Source organism: Phodopus roborovskii, unplaced genomic scaffold (assembly GCF_943737965.1).
Source record: "Phodopus roborovskii unplaced genomic scaffold, PHOROB, whole genome shotgun sequence".
In the NCBI taxonomy this organism is placed as follows: Eukaryota; Metazoa; Chordata; class Mammalia; order Rodentia; family Cricetidae; genus Phodopus; species Phodopus roborovskii.
The window spans coordinates 2,039,087-2,054,988 of record NW_026125059.1 but is presented as its reverse complement, the minus strand read 5'-3'; the positions used below and the strand labels follow the sequence as shown (position 1 = coordinate 2,054,988).

The 15,902-nt window shown below is 51.5% G+C and overlaps 1 protein-coding gene across 1 annotated transcript in view; it reads right to left on the bottom strand.

Moving 5' to 3' along the window:
• Positions 1–1,474: 1,474 nt before the first annotated feature.
• Taf4 (TATA-box binding protein associated factor 4) overlaps positions 1,475–15,902 on the bottom strand; it is a 65,456-nt gene continuing 51,028 nt past the window's right edge. Inside the window, exons 11-15 of the mRNA XM_051184915.1 lie at positions 15,704–15,834; positions 14,722–14,847; positions 13,312–13,368; positions 12,722–12,841; positions 1,475–2,899 (exon numbers count right to left, since the gene is read on the bottom strand). Coding sequence (XP_051040872.1) covers positions 2,732–2,899; positions 12,722–12,841; positions 13,312–13,368; positions 14,722–14,847; positions 15,704–15,834 — 602 coding nt within the window. The 3' untranslated portion in view covers positions 1,475–2,731. The remainder of the gene's footprint in view (positions 2,900–12,721; positions 12,842–13,311; positions 13,369–14,721; positions 14,848–15,703; positions 15,835–15,902) is intronic.

Here is a 15,902-nt window from a genome sequence, read left to right as displayed (position 1 = left end):
CCACCACTTCAGGGTCCTCTCAATGCACACAGACCTAAGTCCTGGAGGCCCGGACACAGCAGAAAAAGCAAGAAAATGAAAACCCACAGAAAGTCAGCAGCCTTTACGGTGTCAGTCCATTGCAGGCCAGGAAGCCAAGGAACAAGAGCAGTGAGGCCACAGGAAACTTACGCCACGGTCCACTGTCCGTCACAGTATCTTGCCATCACCCTCAAACTGCAGGTCCCATTTTCACCCTGTTCAACATTGCAGGTTTGGTGTGTTGAACTGTGTCCCCTCCCAAAAGTTAAGGGGGGCATCAAAGCCCCAGGAGATGGAGTCTTCGCTAAGGCGATCGAGATAACATGATGTTGCTTGGGTATCCTTGACCCAACTAGACCAGTGTTCGGACAGAAAGCACAAGAGACCCATGCCAGGAGCTGCTGGTCAAAGGGGAAGGCAGAGAGAGGTCACCCCAGAACCTGGAAGCCAAACCCCTACCACCCAGACCTCAGGCCTCCAGCCATCTCACCATGAACTGAGAATATTTGTTCACGCCCCCTGTTCTGTAGGAGATAAAGATATCAGGGATGTCTTGGAAGTCAGGGTCTTCAGGTAAGCCTACCTACCTGCCTGCTGCGGTAGAGGCTCAACCTGGGGACCAGCTCCAGTTACACTGAGTCAGGAGTAGTGTGGTGCCTCCAAGAGGACAGAAACTCTATCCCTCTCTACTGTCTACTCCAGGAAAGACTAGCTGGCACCTGCAGCCAGCTTCCTGGGTGCCCATCTACCATACACACCAACCCTGACCCTGGGTATCCATTGACACCCCAACCCCACCCTGGGTATCCATCTACCAATCACACCAACCCTGATGGGTGATCCAGATACTCTATCCACTCTCTACCCTGTCTCTACATCCAGGAAAGACGTGGGTTATCCACTACCATACACACCACCCGACCCTGGGGTGTCCTACCTGCAGCCAACCCTGATCCTGGGTTATCCATCTACCATACACACCAACCCTGATCCTGGGTGTATCCATCTACCAAACACACCCCAACCCCAACCCTGGGTATCCATCTACCAAACACACCAACCCTGATCCTGGGTGTTCATCTACCAAACACACCCCAACCCTGACCCTGGGTGTCCATCTACCATACACACCCCAACCCTGACCCTGGGTGTCCATCTACCATACACACCCCAACCCAACCCTGGGTGTCCATCTACCATACACACCAACCCTGACCCTGGGGTATCCATCTACTAGTAATACACACCAACCCTGATCACGAGCCCAGATGGTACAGGCATACATACAGCACAGCTTCCCCCATGCCCTTTGGGTGGACAGAACAGAGGACTGGCCTTACTGCCACCCCCTGAAGGGGGTCTGTCCTCACAGTTAAGTCCTAGATTCAAAGGACCAGAGAGGAATTTTGGTAGCATTATCAGACTCAGAAACTGGAAAAATAGGCACAACAAATACAGATAAATTTGTTTTTAATAAAGGAGTTAATTTTCTTTCAATCCTATATAAAACAATAGCAATTAAAAACTTCATTTTTGAAAGTAAAATATTTACATATGAACAAGTAACTGTGCAAAATTTACATGAAAAAATGGAAAGACGAGGATTTCCTAAAAGATAAAATGAAAGGAGTTCTCAGGTGTTGGTAAAAAATACTGATCAGGGTTCAGTTCACACGTGCGAATTAAAGTCTAACATGAGAATCCACACGGAGAAGCCAAAGTATTTACAGTCATAAAAGTACTATCAATAGACAATTTAATACAATAACCTCTGAAAATATAAAGAACCAATTAGTATATTTGTAATAAAAAAATAGGTACAAAGAGGGGGCTTTGCTCTGGACGCCTGTAAGGTTGGCCACAGCTTGCATACAGTCTCTTAGCAAAATAATTATAGTTTACATAGCCATTTTATGTTATGTGCCAAAAAATTATATACAATTACTGACAAAATACACCAACCATTTCCAACACTTGATCCACACTGAGAAACAGTCTGTTGTTGATTCTTCTCAACTCTGATTTATTTCATCTAAGTTTTCACTCTGAGCTAAAAACACAGTGCAAGTAAAATATATTTATGCTGAAAAGGTTCTCGTCTCCTTCCACTTTACAGCTTCCCAACTGCAGCAAATAAACACATTTGTACAGGTGCTGCACCCCGGCCTCCACCAGCAGAGATGCGACCCTGCTTGGAGGTTGTGTTCCTGGGGAAATTTTGTGTAGAAGGGAGGTAAGGGACAGGGTGGGGATGGGTGATAAATAGTCTAAAAATCAGTTTGCTTCGCCAACTGATTGCTACGACAGTAAAGTAACAGAAATGAGGTCATCGGCTGTAGACGCACACCTAGCGGGTGAGTCAGAGTGAACTGAACCAAAACGCACACAGGATGAGCAACTGCTAATTATTTGCTAAGCGCTTCCGTCAGTCTTTAAATATGGCTTGTTTGGCAAGAAGGCCACTCAGTCGAGGATGAGCTCGGGTCAGCTGTCCTGTAAGAGCATCCACAGGCCTTTGTATTCTCTCTGCTGCAGACATGGTTTCTGCCGCACTGAAGAGCTGATTTAGAAACAGGAGTATAAAACTGCTGCATTGTAAAGAGGTGGCTGTTTTAAACAATATCCTGTTTGCTTGTTACAAAAGGCGTAATCTGCAAATATATAAAAAGTCCGCAGGCATGCGTCCCGTCAGAAACGCCGGCTCCTCCTGTCACTTAAGGAATGCTTTGTAGAGCAACAGTGAATGGCTTGTCTCACGCTCATTTTCTAAACAAAATATGAGGTCCCTGAGGTTGACCCGCGTGATTCTTTGCCGTGTGAACTGTCTGGGGGTTCCCACGCCGGAGCTTCCTGGGACCGCTGCGCCTGGGCCTGAGCCCTAGTGATGAGAAGGAAGGCAGGTGCATTAGTGGCTGTAAAACAGTTAGGAGGGAGGGGGTGAGACTCAAGCATCCCCTAAGTATCATCCCAAGGACCCTGGTTCTGAAGGAAACAGCCACAGCAGAGCCCCTTCCATGGTCCTAGGGCTGGAGCTGAGCTGCCATTTTAGTCCCTAACCAGGGCAGAGGCCCCCATTTTCCGCTCTACACCACTCAGGGTACCACCCCTCGATGCCCCAGAGCACTGGCCCTGGGTGGGAGGAAACACAAAAGCCGTGGCTCCCATCCAGAGGCTCTGAGGCACTCAGTCCCCAGTGTCTCTATCTCCACAGAAATACTGCCCAAGAGGCTCCGGTGAAGGGACCGAAGCTCACACCTGGGATTGTGCCATCCCTGCTTGGCTAACAGAAGCAGAAGGCCTGAATTCTTGGGCTGGACGGGCTGCTGGTCATCTGGATAGGCTGACTGCTCAGGGGTCATGGTGATCCACAACCAAGAGGAAAGGGGGGGAGTCCTTGCTCCCCCTGGCTGGGACACCCAGCCCGTGCCACCAGCTATCCAGCGAGCTGACCCCATTCCTTCCTGCTCAGAAACATGGGTGCACTAGGCCTGGCCTGTGACTACTAGCCACTGGCGTCCAGCAGTTTATCACACCCTGCCGGGCTCAAACCGCAGATCCCAGCAGGCAGTGCTCCTCTTCTGCTCAGGAGAGAACCCGGGCAGGTATGCATCCTCCTGGTTAAACTGCTCATGCATGTTGAAGTCTATACGCTCTGTGCTTTCACGGTCTAACCACGTGGCCACAGAGGCCCGGATGCCAGTGGGTGGCAGTCACAGGAAGCTGGCAGGCAGGCAGGTCAAAGTGTGCCTAAGACAGTCCAAATGAAGACAGTGTACTTCTCTCCTCAGAAGCTGGGAAGACACCTCTGTCCTTCTTTGGCCCCGGCCTCCACCATCATCTTGCTACCACATCCTTTTGGGTAAACAATCTCCTTGGATTTTGTTGCCAGTAACAGCCCCCCCCCCAGTCCTGTTGCGTCATGAGGTTACTGGGCCACAGCATGAGCACTTGGGCCAGCAGGCACATGAGCCTCCTTCAAAGGGGAGGTGGGGAGGGAGTCTCGGTGACCGGGACAGGAGTTACATGCCGCTTTCTGAGAAGACACAGTAAAGAAGGGTCTGCAACAGGAGCAGGGCCGCTGCGGTCGGCAGAGTCCCAGCAGCAGGACGAAATCCAAAACGCCTCCCCATTTCCACATGTGAGTCCCATTCTTGTTACCGCTGCCAACCTGACCCAAATCACCCGGGCTACAGGCCCAAGAGAGACCCTGCCTGGGCCCGGGTGTCAGTGGGCAGAGTCCAAGCTGTATTTCAGGCCTCTACTTGAGGTTCAACAGCCAACACCGGGCTGTAGGGAGGGGAAGCTCTCATCTCAGGCACAATAGTTAGGAAGTACTAGAGTTAGAGATGGAAACAAACAGCTCAAACTGGAGCCCCAAACTTGCTGACCAGCAAGTGCTGACAGGGATGAGGCTCTGGCAACCTGGGCCTCCATCCTGGTGGCACAACTGTCACCGTGGGACCCTCTCAACCTGAGGGGTCAGCAGTCAGGTGTTCACACACGACAGTCTCACTTACAAGCAGCAGGGAGGGGCTGGGGCTGTAGAAGCACAGGTGCCGGCTGAGGCCCAGCCCACTGGGTGCCACAGCCACGTCTGAGCAGCCATGGGGTGGCAGCCACGGCAAACAAGAGCAGACCCCTCAGCCTCTCGACTGCGACAGCTGGCCTGACTGACAAGACTGCTGGCGCCCACGCATTTCCAGACCACTCGCGGGCACGGGTGCACACACTGTCTTCAGCCTGAGCAGTCTCACAGGCCCCTGGGCGGGGAGGCTCAGCTGAAAGCCCGGGGCCTGTGCAGCACAGAGTCGGGCTGTGCCCCAGGGGAGGGGCGGCTCCCCCCCCCCCCCCCGCAAGGCTGCAGACTACACTGCTGCAACCTGATTCTCTTTTCACCGAGGGGCCCCACACTCCAGCATAGACTGCAGCTCTGTACCCCAGAACAGTGTGCGGGATCCTGGGAGACCCTAAGACCACTGTCTCCTGCCCAGCTAGACAACGACAAGCAAGTAGGTCAGAGTAGCATCCGAGAGCAGCCTGCACAGTACCAGAACTATCAGTGGCCCAGTTCTGCTCTGCCCTCACAGACAGTATCTCTGCCCTCACTTCTGTGAACTTCCCACACGAGCCCTGCTCACCTGCAAAGCATGTGAGGAGCAGTAACACACACCCAGAAGGCCCCTAAGAAGTGACATCAATGCTAAGCGGCTCAGCACCAGGGCCTGGCACCTCCCCAGCACAAGGCTCTGATGAAGTCCCTCAGAGAAATGCCCCACGCAAAGCCAGGGTGTTAGGAGAGAACCCCACCCCTAGGGCAGGACCACACTCTGCTCACAACAGGTCGAGACACAAAGGACACTGGGGAAGGGGAGGAACCTAGGGCATGTGCCCAGGTTGTCCAAGCACAGGCATGAGGAAGGATCCCTTGTAAGGCTGCACGTGTCCTCAGACAGCAAAACAGAATCTTCCACACATGAAAGGAAGGGGGAGAAATGAGAGAGGTTTGAGGTCTGCAAAACAAGTACCTCTGACAGCAGACTCTGACAGCTCCTGACAAGACATGGTACAAGCAGAGAGTTCTCAATACTGCCAGAAGAGGGCGCCAGAGCCCCACAAGTAACAAAACACCCAAGTGCCTGCTCCAGCGAGGAGACCAGGGCAGCAATGAGCCTCTGAGCAATGAGCAACAGGACTCCTGGGGCTCAGAAACCAGAAGCACGGATCCCAGACAGAGCAGAGACAACACCCACCTCAGGGAGAAGAGGCCAACATGAACACACAAGCCCAGGAAAAGGAGAAAATCAGGAAAGAGAAGGAAATCAGTCATCCAAAGTCATAGCTCGGGACTAAATAAACAGACAGACGAAAGCTTGTATCAGTGAAGGCAATCTGTGAGTTCGAGGCCAGCCTGGTCTACATAGTGATTTCCAGGACAGCCAGAGGGTGAGACCCTGTCTCGGAAAGGGGAAACAAAACAAAACAACAAAAAACAAAACAAAACAAAAAAACCACACAAACACCACAATAATAATAATTAGTAAAGATAAAAGAGAAACTTTCAAGAGTACTGGTTTGAATGTAATGGGCCCCATAGGCCCACTGGGAGTGGCACTATTAGGAGGTGTGGCTTTGTTGGAGTAGGTAGGGCCCTGTTAGAAGTACATCACTGGGGTGGACGGAGGTTTTAGATGCTCAAGCCAGGCCCAGTGCCTCTCTTCCTGTCTGCCCGCATGCTGCCATGCTCCCTGCCATGCTGACAGTGGGCTATCTGAACTGTAACCAGGCCCAATGAGAGGTTTCCCTTTATAGAGTTGCCACGGTCATAATGTCCCTTCACAGCAATAGAAACCCTAAGAAAGGCATGTTGGGTAGTGATGACTCGAAGGATAAGAGCACTTGCTGTGCAAGAATAAACATCAGAGTTCAAGCTCTCAGCACACAAGTAAAAAGCCAGTCACGGCTGCACGTGCCTGCTAACCGGAGCACAGGGAGTGGGCAGGTAGATCCCAGGAACTTCCTGGCCAGCCTTACCAAAACAGCAAGTTTGGTTCCTTCTTTGGCCTCTGCATACAGGAAGTCATGTATACCAACACACTTGTGTTCAAGCACCACACACACATGCATGACACACACCAAAAATCAAAGCAACACAACACAAAACTCCAAACCATAAAAGGACACAGCAAATACACTGCACATGACTGCCCTCAACACTGCGAGCAGCAGAGACTGAGCACACCACTCATCTCAGGCCTAATGAGCTGGACTTGCTGCCAGGACATTTTCAGTCTCAGTCTCAGTCTGGCAGGGCACACGTGTAATCCCCGCCCTTGGGAGGTGGAGGCAGGACTGGCAGGAGTTCTAGGCCAGTTTCAACTTCACACAAGATTCATGGTCAGCCTGGATCACATGGGATACCCTGTCTCAACCTCTACCCCCACCCCAAATTATTTTAGCTGACAGAAAGCCCAACAGCATGATACCGCCACACCAAAATCACAACAATCAGGAGGGCTCAAAGCAACAAGCACAGGGAACCTGGGCTGATGGAAGGACCAAGGCAGCCAAAAGTCCAGCCCAGGGCAGCACACTGACCTAAGCAGCAGTTCCCAACGCTTACCTGTGGCCTGCGTCAGAGGTGTCACTTACGGATTCTTCTGTGTCACATGTGACACAGCCCCTCCACAGCAAAACCCCCAAAGAGAGGCAGAGACAGAAACACCTGGACCATGGGCTTCAATGCACCAGACTACAGAAACACACCTGGACCATGGGCTTCAATGCACCAGACTACAGAAACACACCTGGACCACGGGATTCAATGCACTGGACTTGCCCAAAACCACACTGGCAGAAGTAACCAATTGTACACGGTCAAGGCCCTAACCCTGACAGGACCCTACCGTTATCCGTCGAGCTCACTGCCTAGCCAGAAGCCTGTTCTCAGTCACCTACCACGCATCTTTTGCACTCCCCCTCCCCCACCAAATGCTGCTGAGGCTACAAGAAGCAGTCTGTCTCACACCGCCTGCCAATACAAGGGCACCCAAGGGCACCCAAGCAGGGACTCAACACAACATGCCTGTCACTGATACAGTCATCACCAGGACATGTTGCCAAGGGGCAAGGGTACCAGTGCCATGGTCTCCTTCCATGAGGGAAGAAAAGAGGATACACATGGGTGGAGACAGAAGACAGGCACTTGTTTGCATCCACATCCCTTTGTAACGTCCTGACTCTTAGAACCATGTCAATGCTGTACTCAAAATAATGGGACTCGGCCAACACGAGCAATGCAACACAGGCAGAGCCGGTGCAGAGCATCTGCACTGAGCCAGTGAGCTGGGAAGCCAGTGTGGTCCCACCGAAGTAGCAGAAGGCCACTCTGACAACCCAGAGAACCCAGGTGCCGTGTGGGCTTGTAAAGGTGAGCGCACGCACACACGCGCGCGCGCACACACACACACACACACACACACACACACACACACACACACACACACACGGCACCCTGTGGAAAACGGTTTCCTTCTCGCTCGCTCGCTCGCTCGCTCACAGGGTGCATGTTTCTCACAAGGCACGGCCACTCTGAAACTTTACTGCCATATCAGAACTAAGCAAACCAGCAGCTCAACTGGATCCCCAGAGAAGGGAAGGTGTGAAGACCTACGGTATTAAGTGGAGCCTGCAGCCTAGGGACAGGTCCATGTCCTCAGCAGAATATAGACTGCGGTAGTGAGGATCTGAGGTGGAAGTGGCCGGCAGCACCTACCCTGTGCCTCGCTCATTCGAAACACTACCTCCAGCCAAAGAGCACTGGTCCCCGCAAAGGGCCTGGTCCTGTAGCCCACACTATTTCAGTGTTTGGAGGCAAATGAATCTTGGGAAATGACAAGCCACAGCAAAACAACCCAGAACCAGTCCAAGCTCAAAACCATCAAAGCTAGATAAACAAGAAAAACAAGTGACATTGAAAACGCACAACACACACGACAAAACAAGCCCACAGACACGGCGACCACTCCCTCAGGGAATGAGGCATGGCCAGGACGGGCCCCCAAGCTCTCCGCACAGAGCTGCTTAGTAAGGGACCACACACCACACACAGGCCAGCAGGCAACAACAATGTACAACATGGTGAGGACAGGAGCTTCAGCAGATGCCGATGGTGACGTCTCAGTGTCCAGCCCCACAGACTCTTCATGAAGGTTCAGAGCTGTCAGCAGTAACGGGGCAGGGGCAGACATAGGGGCACAGGGCTCTATGACACCTCAGCCTGAGTGACAGAGCCTGGGTATGTGTGTGTGAACCCAAATCAGAACACTGTAACAAGTAACTGGCCCTTAGTTAGATGTACCTTAATACTACAAAGAAAACGTCTAACCATTCACAACAAGCTAAACACACTAACAAAAACAAACATAAAAGAACACAATGAATTAGAGTGAGCAAAACACAGAAACAGAATCCAGGAATAAAGTTGCATTTGAAAATAAAGACTAGGCAGGTGCGGTGTGCCCTGTGGTCAGCATAGTCTACAGAGTGAGTTCCAGGACAGCCCAGGCTAAACAGCAAAGCCATGTCATATGAAAACAAAAAAATAAAAATGTGGACTAAAGGACAAAAGGAGGCATGGTGGCCTATGCCTGTATTCCCCAAGCCCGATGGGGGGGGGGGGGCAGGGCATGTGAGTTTAAGGTCATGCTGTGTCACAAAGTAAGTTCAAGTCCAGAGTAAGCTGCAAGAGCTGCTGTCTCAAACAACAAATGCATAAGCACAGGTAAAGAAGATGCTAAGGAGACACGTAAGCATGCATGTGCACAGGCACATGTGTACATGTGTGCACGCAAGGCCAGAAGTTGATGGCTACATTATCCGAGACAAGGTCTCTCAGTGAACCTGGAGCTCGCTGGCTCAGCCATATTGCCTGGGTTCTCCCATCTGCCTCCCGGTGCTGGGATTATGAGTACACCACTGCACCTGGCCCTTTATGTGGCTCTGGAGAGCAAACTCAGGCCTCCTGCCTATGTGGCAAGTGTGTTACTACTGAGTTACCTCCCCGATGAAGGAGATGTTCCTTTTACACAGAGATTAAAGGGTTAACAGTGGGAGAGAAACACAAACAGCCAAGATCTCTAACAAGACTCTGCCACAGAAAGAACACCCACCCAGGAAAACCATCTAAGGCGACAGTTTCTGTGGAGAAACATGCAAAAGACGTGAAGGGAGATTACCATGCATGACAGAACGCTGCACCAGGGAACCTGCAGCAGGGCACTGAAGGCTGCTGCCTCTTGGCGAGGCTGGGGATCACTGCTCTGGGAACTACCGCAAAGGCCCCGAGAGTGTAGACTCAGCAAGGCAGCACTGGAGCCTCTCTCTGAGGTAAGGCAGGAGGATGGTGAGGAGGGGACATCACTGCACGGTGCCGTGTGTTGACAAGGTGAGGGTAGCACATTGAAATTAGACAAAACAGTGAGATCCACAGAAACACCTCCCGCCATCCACAGCCAAGCAGCGGCTGGGGCATCACTCAGTTCTCTGCTAACCTTGGCCAGTGAGAGGTGGGAGGACTCTTTTGCTGCCCCCTCTCTGGGCTCCAACCCTGTAGATCCCAGAACCAGAGCTACTCATGAAAAAGACAACCACAGAGAGTGAGTAAAACCTTGTCCTTCTGAGTTTGAATTCTCTAACCTCCACCAACCCCAGCACTCCAATGCCACTCTGACTTTCAAATGTGATCCTGTACAGAAAACGGGTTCTTTCTCCAGTTTGGCAAGCCTAGACCATCCAGGACTCCACTTCAGGCACATCAGAGGCAACAATCCGTTTCACCTCGTCAAAGGAAGAAGCACACACATCCATGTGTGCGTGTGTATGTGTGTGACATTGCAGCCCTACACACGCTTAAGAAAAACAGGCCAGGGGGCTGCACAGCAGAGGTAGCTCATGGCCTTGATTCCTTCAAGCTGTGCCTGTCAGGACATTGAGGGAGGGGCCAGACACAAGGGACTGCTCAAGCAATTGACAATGTCCTAGCACCTCAACCCGGTGATGGTTTACCAGGATTTACATCTTAGAATAACTCGGCAGGCCACAAAAACACCCAGGAGGGAACAAAACATCATCAGTGTCTTCCCCTCGCCTTCTGAAGGTGTGCTACCCAAGTGAGCTCACTTCTTCCCCTCTCTTCTGGTGTGGGCCGTGCAGGCCTGCACACCTGATCACCAGACCCAGCTCCTTCCGGCTCTTGCTGAGAAGTCACGTGGAGCACAGCCTGCCACTTCAATCTTGATGCCAGCCAGTGCTTTGAATGAGGGCCAGGAATTATGCTTTCTTCTTCCTAATTCACTTGGAAATCAACCTAACTACAATACAGCTCAGACAACACACTTACCTAAGACTCTGGCCTATGCTTTCTCCCTATCTCACACCCGGAATTCTACTGACCCTGAGAAGGGTTCTCTGAGTCTCTAGGGTACTCCTTGCTCAAGCAGTCTCCACACCAAAAGAACACGGCTCAAGAGAGTCACTACTGGCACTAGGGTTGGGGATGGGTCAATAGTCCTTAGCAGGGACAACACCGCCCTGTTCAAGTCACTTTGTGCTGTCCCAGAATCTACCTGCAAGCCTCCACAGCAGGGTACCATTGTCCAAGCACAACAGACAGCAGTTGCTATGGGGATGAGGCAAAGTGGCACCAGAAGGGTTCAAGCTGAGATGCTATACAAGCTGCTCCCCAGGGTTAAAGGTCATATTTCATCAAGACTCATCCTAAAAGCCACACACAGACTGGGGTGCTGTTCCTGCCATCGTGCTGGACAGAGTCTTACTAGCAGAGCAAACACACTCAAGTGGCCATTAAAACAGGAGTCCAGCCCACAGACTTCAGAGGAAAACCACCCAGAGCCTCCTCACAGCTGACCCAGGATGGCCAGCACTCAGGCAACAGTCCCTAGATATGCAACGAAACAGCAGAGCGGTCGGCAACTGAGAGAGCGCAGTGAGGAGAAACTGGGGCTGGGACACAAGCCTCAACACACATGTTCAAAGACTAGGAGGGACACAGCCACCACCCAGACTTCCATGTCTGCCACTCACTAGACAGACACTTTCAAAGAGCCAAAGCCATGGTTCTCAGCCTTCCTAATACTGCAACCCTCTAATACAGTTCCTCATGTACAGTGACCCCCCCCACCATAAAACTGTTTCATTGCCACTTCATAACCATCCCTCTGCATCTGTAAATACCTGTGTTTCCTGATGGCCTTTGAGGTTGAGACTGCTGCTAGATGCTCTGAACTGAAATCTACATTAGTACATGAGAGCCTCACTGGGGCTTAACAGCCAACAGGGCTGGCACAGTTCCCATCAGGCCAGGAACATGACCCAACCTGAGGGTGGAGAGGAAAAATACTGATGCAAACGAACACGGGCCACACCTCAGTGCGTGTGTAACTGGAGACCAAGAGGAAGGCAGATAGATGGGGGCAGAAACACACCTAACGAACTCTTCAAGTACAGATCCACATGTGGATCTAAGCAGCTCAGCAAATGCAAGCAGGATGAACACCCAGAGATTTAACCTAAAACGAAGAAAATGTCGTAGGGAAAGGCCCCAAGTGTCACCGCAGGCAGACAAGACAGATCACATACAGGGGCATGGGGAGGAATTACCACAGGCCTTCAGATAAAGTAACACAATACCCACTAACACCCTAGAGTTTTATAACCAGTGAAAAGGCCCAGAGAGAGGATAAAGCACGTCAGTTCAGCAGAGAGGTGGACCAGAATCACACACCAGCCCAGCCAGCCTGCAAGCCACCAGGACTAGCAATGCACATGCAATGCACACGCTGCACCCTCGGCAGGAGCAGGGGCAGCCGTGATGGTAGACACAGAGGGCTGCTACTGCCCTTCCTAGCACCCAATGACAGCCATTAGGGAAGAAGAAAGACACAGACTGTGCTCAGGGAGCAGGTGCCCTGCAGGTTGCCTCACTCTGCTCTGAGCTCTGTCCCAAGCTTTTCAAAAGTTGGTCTCAACCTCATCATAGTCAAACATGTGAGCACGTGTTTCAAGTCATGTGATTTGCACAAGTAAGTTCCAAATGCAAAGCACAGCTCAGGAGCCTCTGCTGGCGACTGAGGGGCTGCAAAGCGCTCCCGGCTCCAGACCTCAGTCCCATGCTGTACTGTACCTCTGCTCCCGACCCCGGCCCGGCACAGTCCACTTTCCTCTTTTTCCGGGGCCCAATCGCCGCCAGCGCTGTGAGGTTGGCATCTCGCTGCCGCATCTGTGCCAGCTCCTGCTGCTGCATCTTCATGGTGGGAAGGAAACAAGAGTTACCGTTGCTCCAGAGTTCTTACTGCAAATACAGCAACAGCTATCAAGAACTTTCTCAAGTTTCCTACGTCACAGCTTCTTTAAGTTGAGGTTTTTAAAACTAAGAACATGTCTGTAACCAAAAATATTAAGACTTTTAAAAACAGAAGCTTAACTTAAAATGCTAAGAAAATGAAAAGAACAAGTTTAAGGGGCCTAACCTTCAGAGAAGATTATTACTATGAAACAAACCTCCAGCCAATGCCAACTACACAGGAGAAGCCTGTGATGGCACCGATCACCCAAGAGCTCTACGGAGGAACAAACACCCACAGCCGGAAACGGCAGGGTTTCTTAACTATTCTCTCTTCTGCTGGGCGTCAGGCATGAGCGTGGGCTGCAAACGCCCTGAAGAACCCGTGACTGGGAAGCTCGCCCTGAAGAACCCGTGACTGGGAAGCTCACCTCTTTTGCTTTCTGCTTCAACCTTAATTGCTCTGGGTCTTCTTGTCTGGATCGAGACTGTGTATGAAAGGAGGAGAGAAGGGAGAGTCAGGCCTTCCATGAGCAACACTGACACACTGCTGCCACAGTCACCCCCGCAGTCACCCCACAGTCACAGTCACCCTACAGTCACAGTCACCCCACAGTCACAGTCACCCCACAGTCACAGTCACCCTAGTCACAGTCACCCCACAGTCACAGTCACCCTACAGTCACAGTCACCCCACAGTCACCCAACAGTCACAGTCACCCTACAGTCAGTCACCCTATAGTCAGTCACCCTACAGTCACAGTCACCCTACAGTCACAGTCACCCCAGAGTCACCGCGCAGTCACCCTACAGTCACAGTCACCCTATAGTCAGTCACCCTACAGTCACAGTCACCCCAGAGTCACCGCGCAGTCACCCTACAGTCACAGTCACCCTACAGTCAGTCACCCTATAGTCAGTCACCCTACAGTCACAGTCACCCTACAGTCACAGTCACCCCAGAGTCACCGCGCAGTCACCCTACAGTCACAGTCACCCTACAGTCACCCTGCAGTCACCCCGCAGTCACCCTACAGCAGCACCCAGTCACATAGGAATTCCTAGTGATTTTATAAACATTTACATATCCAAAAGACGGTATCTAGGTTACACACCGTGAGGGGAAAAAAAAAGTCAATACTACCATACAGATGTGATAACACAGAATCTTGGGCCTCTGACTCAGTATGGTTCGGGCAGAGAGAGCCAGCACAAGGCTTCCTGAGGCTCAGGGCCTAGTGAGGACTGGCATTCACAGCTGTCACCCCCTCATGCACAAAAAGCTCAACACTGAAAGTAACATCTCTAAATGACTCTAATAATGAAAAAACGAGGTTCCTACATTTAGCTGTGAATGCTCTAGACTGAAGGGCAATGTGATCCCACAGCCACAGCCTGCAAAGTGGGGAAGGTAAGGTGTCAGAGACATCGTAAGAAAGCCCACACCATTAGGCATGATGGTGCACACCTTTAATACCAGCACTTAGGCAGAGGCAGGGATCTCATGAGTTTGAGGTCAGCCTGCTCTACATAGTGAGTTCTAGGTCAGCCAGGGCTATATAATGAGAGGAGGGAGGTAGGGAAGGAGGGAAGGAAGGAGGGAGGGAGGGAGGGAGGGAGGGAGGGAGGGAGGGAGGGAGGGAGGGAGGGAGGGAGGGAAAGTCCACTCCTGCCATGCAGCCTCCAGCAGCTAAAGCACGCCAAGGGAACCAGGCTTCCCCCAACCTATCGGGTCACACCAGCCAGAAACATGGTTCTGAGCACGGGAACCCGATGTGTCTAGTGAGTGTCTCAGGAGAGAGTAGGGCTCCAAGATGAGCCCCAGGGTGCCTTTAACTTGCCTTTGCTGCCCGCATCAAGATCTCCCTCTCCTGCTCATCTTTCCTCTGCTTTTCAATCTGATCAAGCTGTTCAAAGAATTTGAGCTGAGCCCGGACATCACTCGCTTGCTCGTATCTGTCGTCATCCTACAAAAAAAAAAATAGAAAAACACTGTCCACCATGACTTTGGAGCCCCAGTAAGCACGAACACGCCTTGCACCCTTCCCACGGGTGACGGTGGCTGCTCACGCCTCACTCTGCGGTCACACTCTCACGAGGAGGGGGACATCTCATCCAGTTACCAGGAGTCCCAGTGTCCAGTTGATACACTTTGATCATTTTTAAGGGACATTTAAGTTCTTCTTTGTAGAAGTGTTATTTTTGTTTTTTGTTTGTTTGTTTTGGTTTTACAAGACAGGGTTTCTCTGTGTAGCCTTGGCTGTCTTGGAACTTGCTCTGTAGACCAGACAGGCCTCAAACTCACAGAGATCCACCTGCCTCTGCCTTTGGAGACCTGGGATCAAAGTCCTATGCCACCACACCTGGCTGTAGATGTGTTTTTAAATCTGACAATTCGCCATAAGCTGCCCTGAAGGCACAGTGACTCCAGATGACATGACATCTGTGTAACTGCTCAAGACACATTTTGCCTAAGACTCACTCCACAAACAGGGCCACAGTTGACTGAGAGCCTGCAGGTTTAGCTCATGGCTCAAGAAGGGTCAGCAGCAGGTGCTGGGCAATTTGGATGGAGTTAAGAGTGGAAGAGCCCATAGTTTTCTAAGCTGACAGTCTCATCTTCCAAAGCAAGATCCCTGCAGAGCACTCCTGCAGGGCCCAGACACAAGAGGGCCTGAGAGCCCTTACAGGGACTGTGTGTGCGCACGCGTGTGGCCAAGAACAAGCACAGGAACAACCAGGGCTCCAAGGCTCCCTCTAGACAGCCAGCTCTGGATGAGGAGCTGAGAACACAGCCATTCCCCAGGAAAACAGCCCCATTACCTTGTAAGAGAAGTTTTTCTGCTGAGCTGTTTCAGATATTTTTTCTACAAGATTCTGCAGCCTTTGCTGTGTGGCATGAGACACGTAACTCACTACATCCGGATGCAATTCCGTGATGCCGTGCTTTTTACCTGCAGGCCGTGCAGAAAAAGAGCACGTTATGATACTTACCACTGTCTTTCTCAGCCACTACTAATGC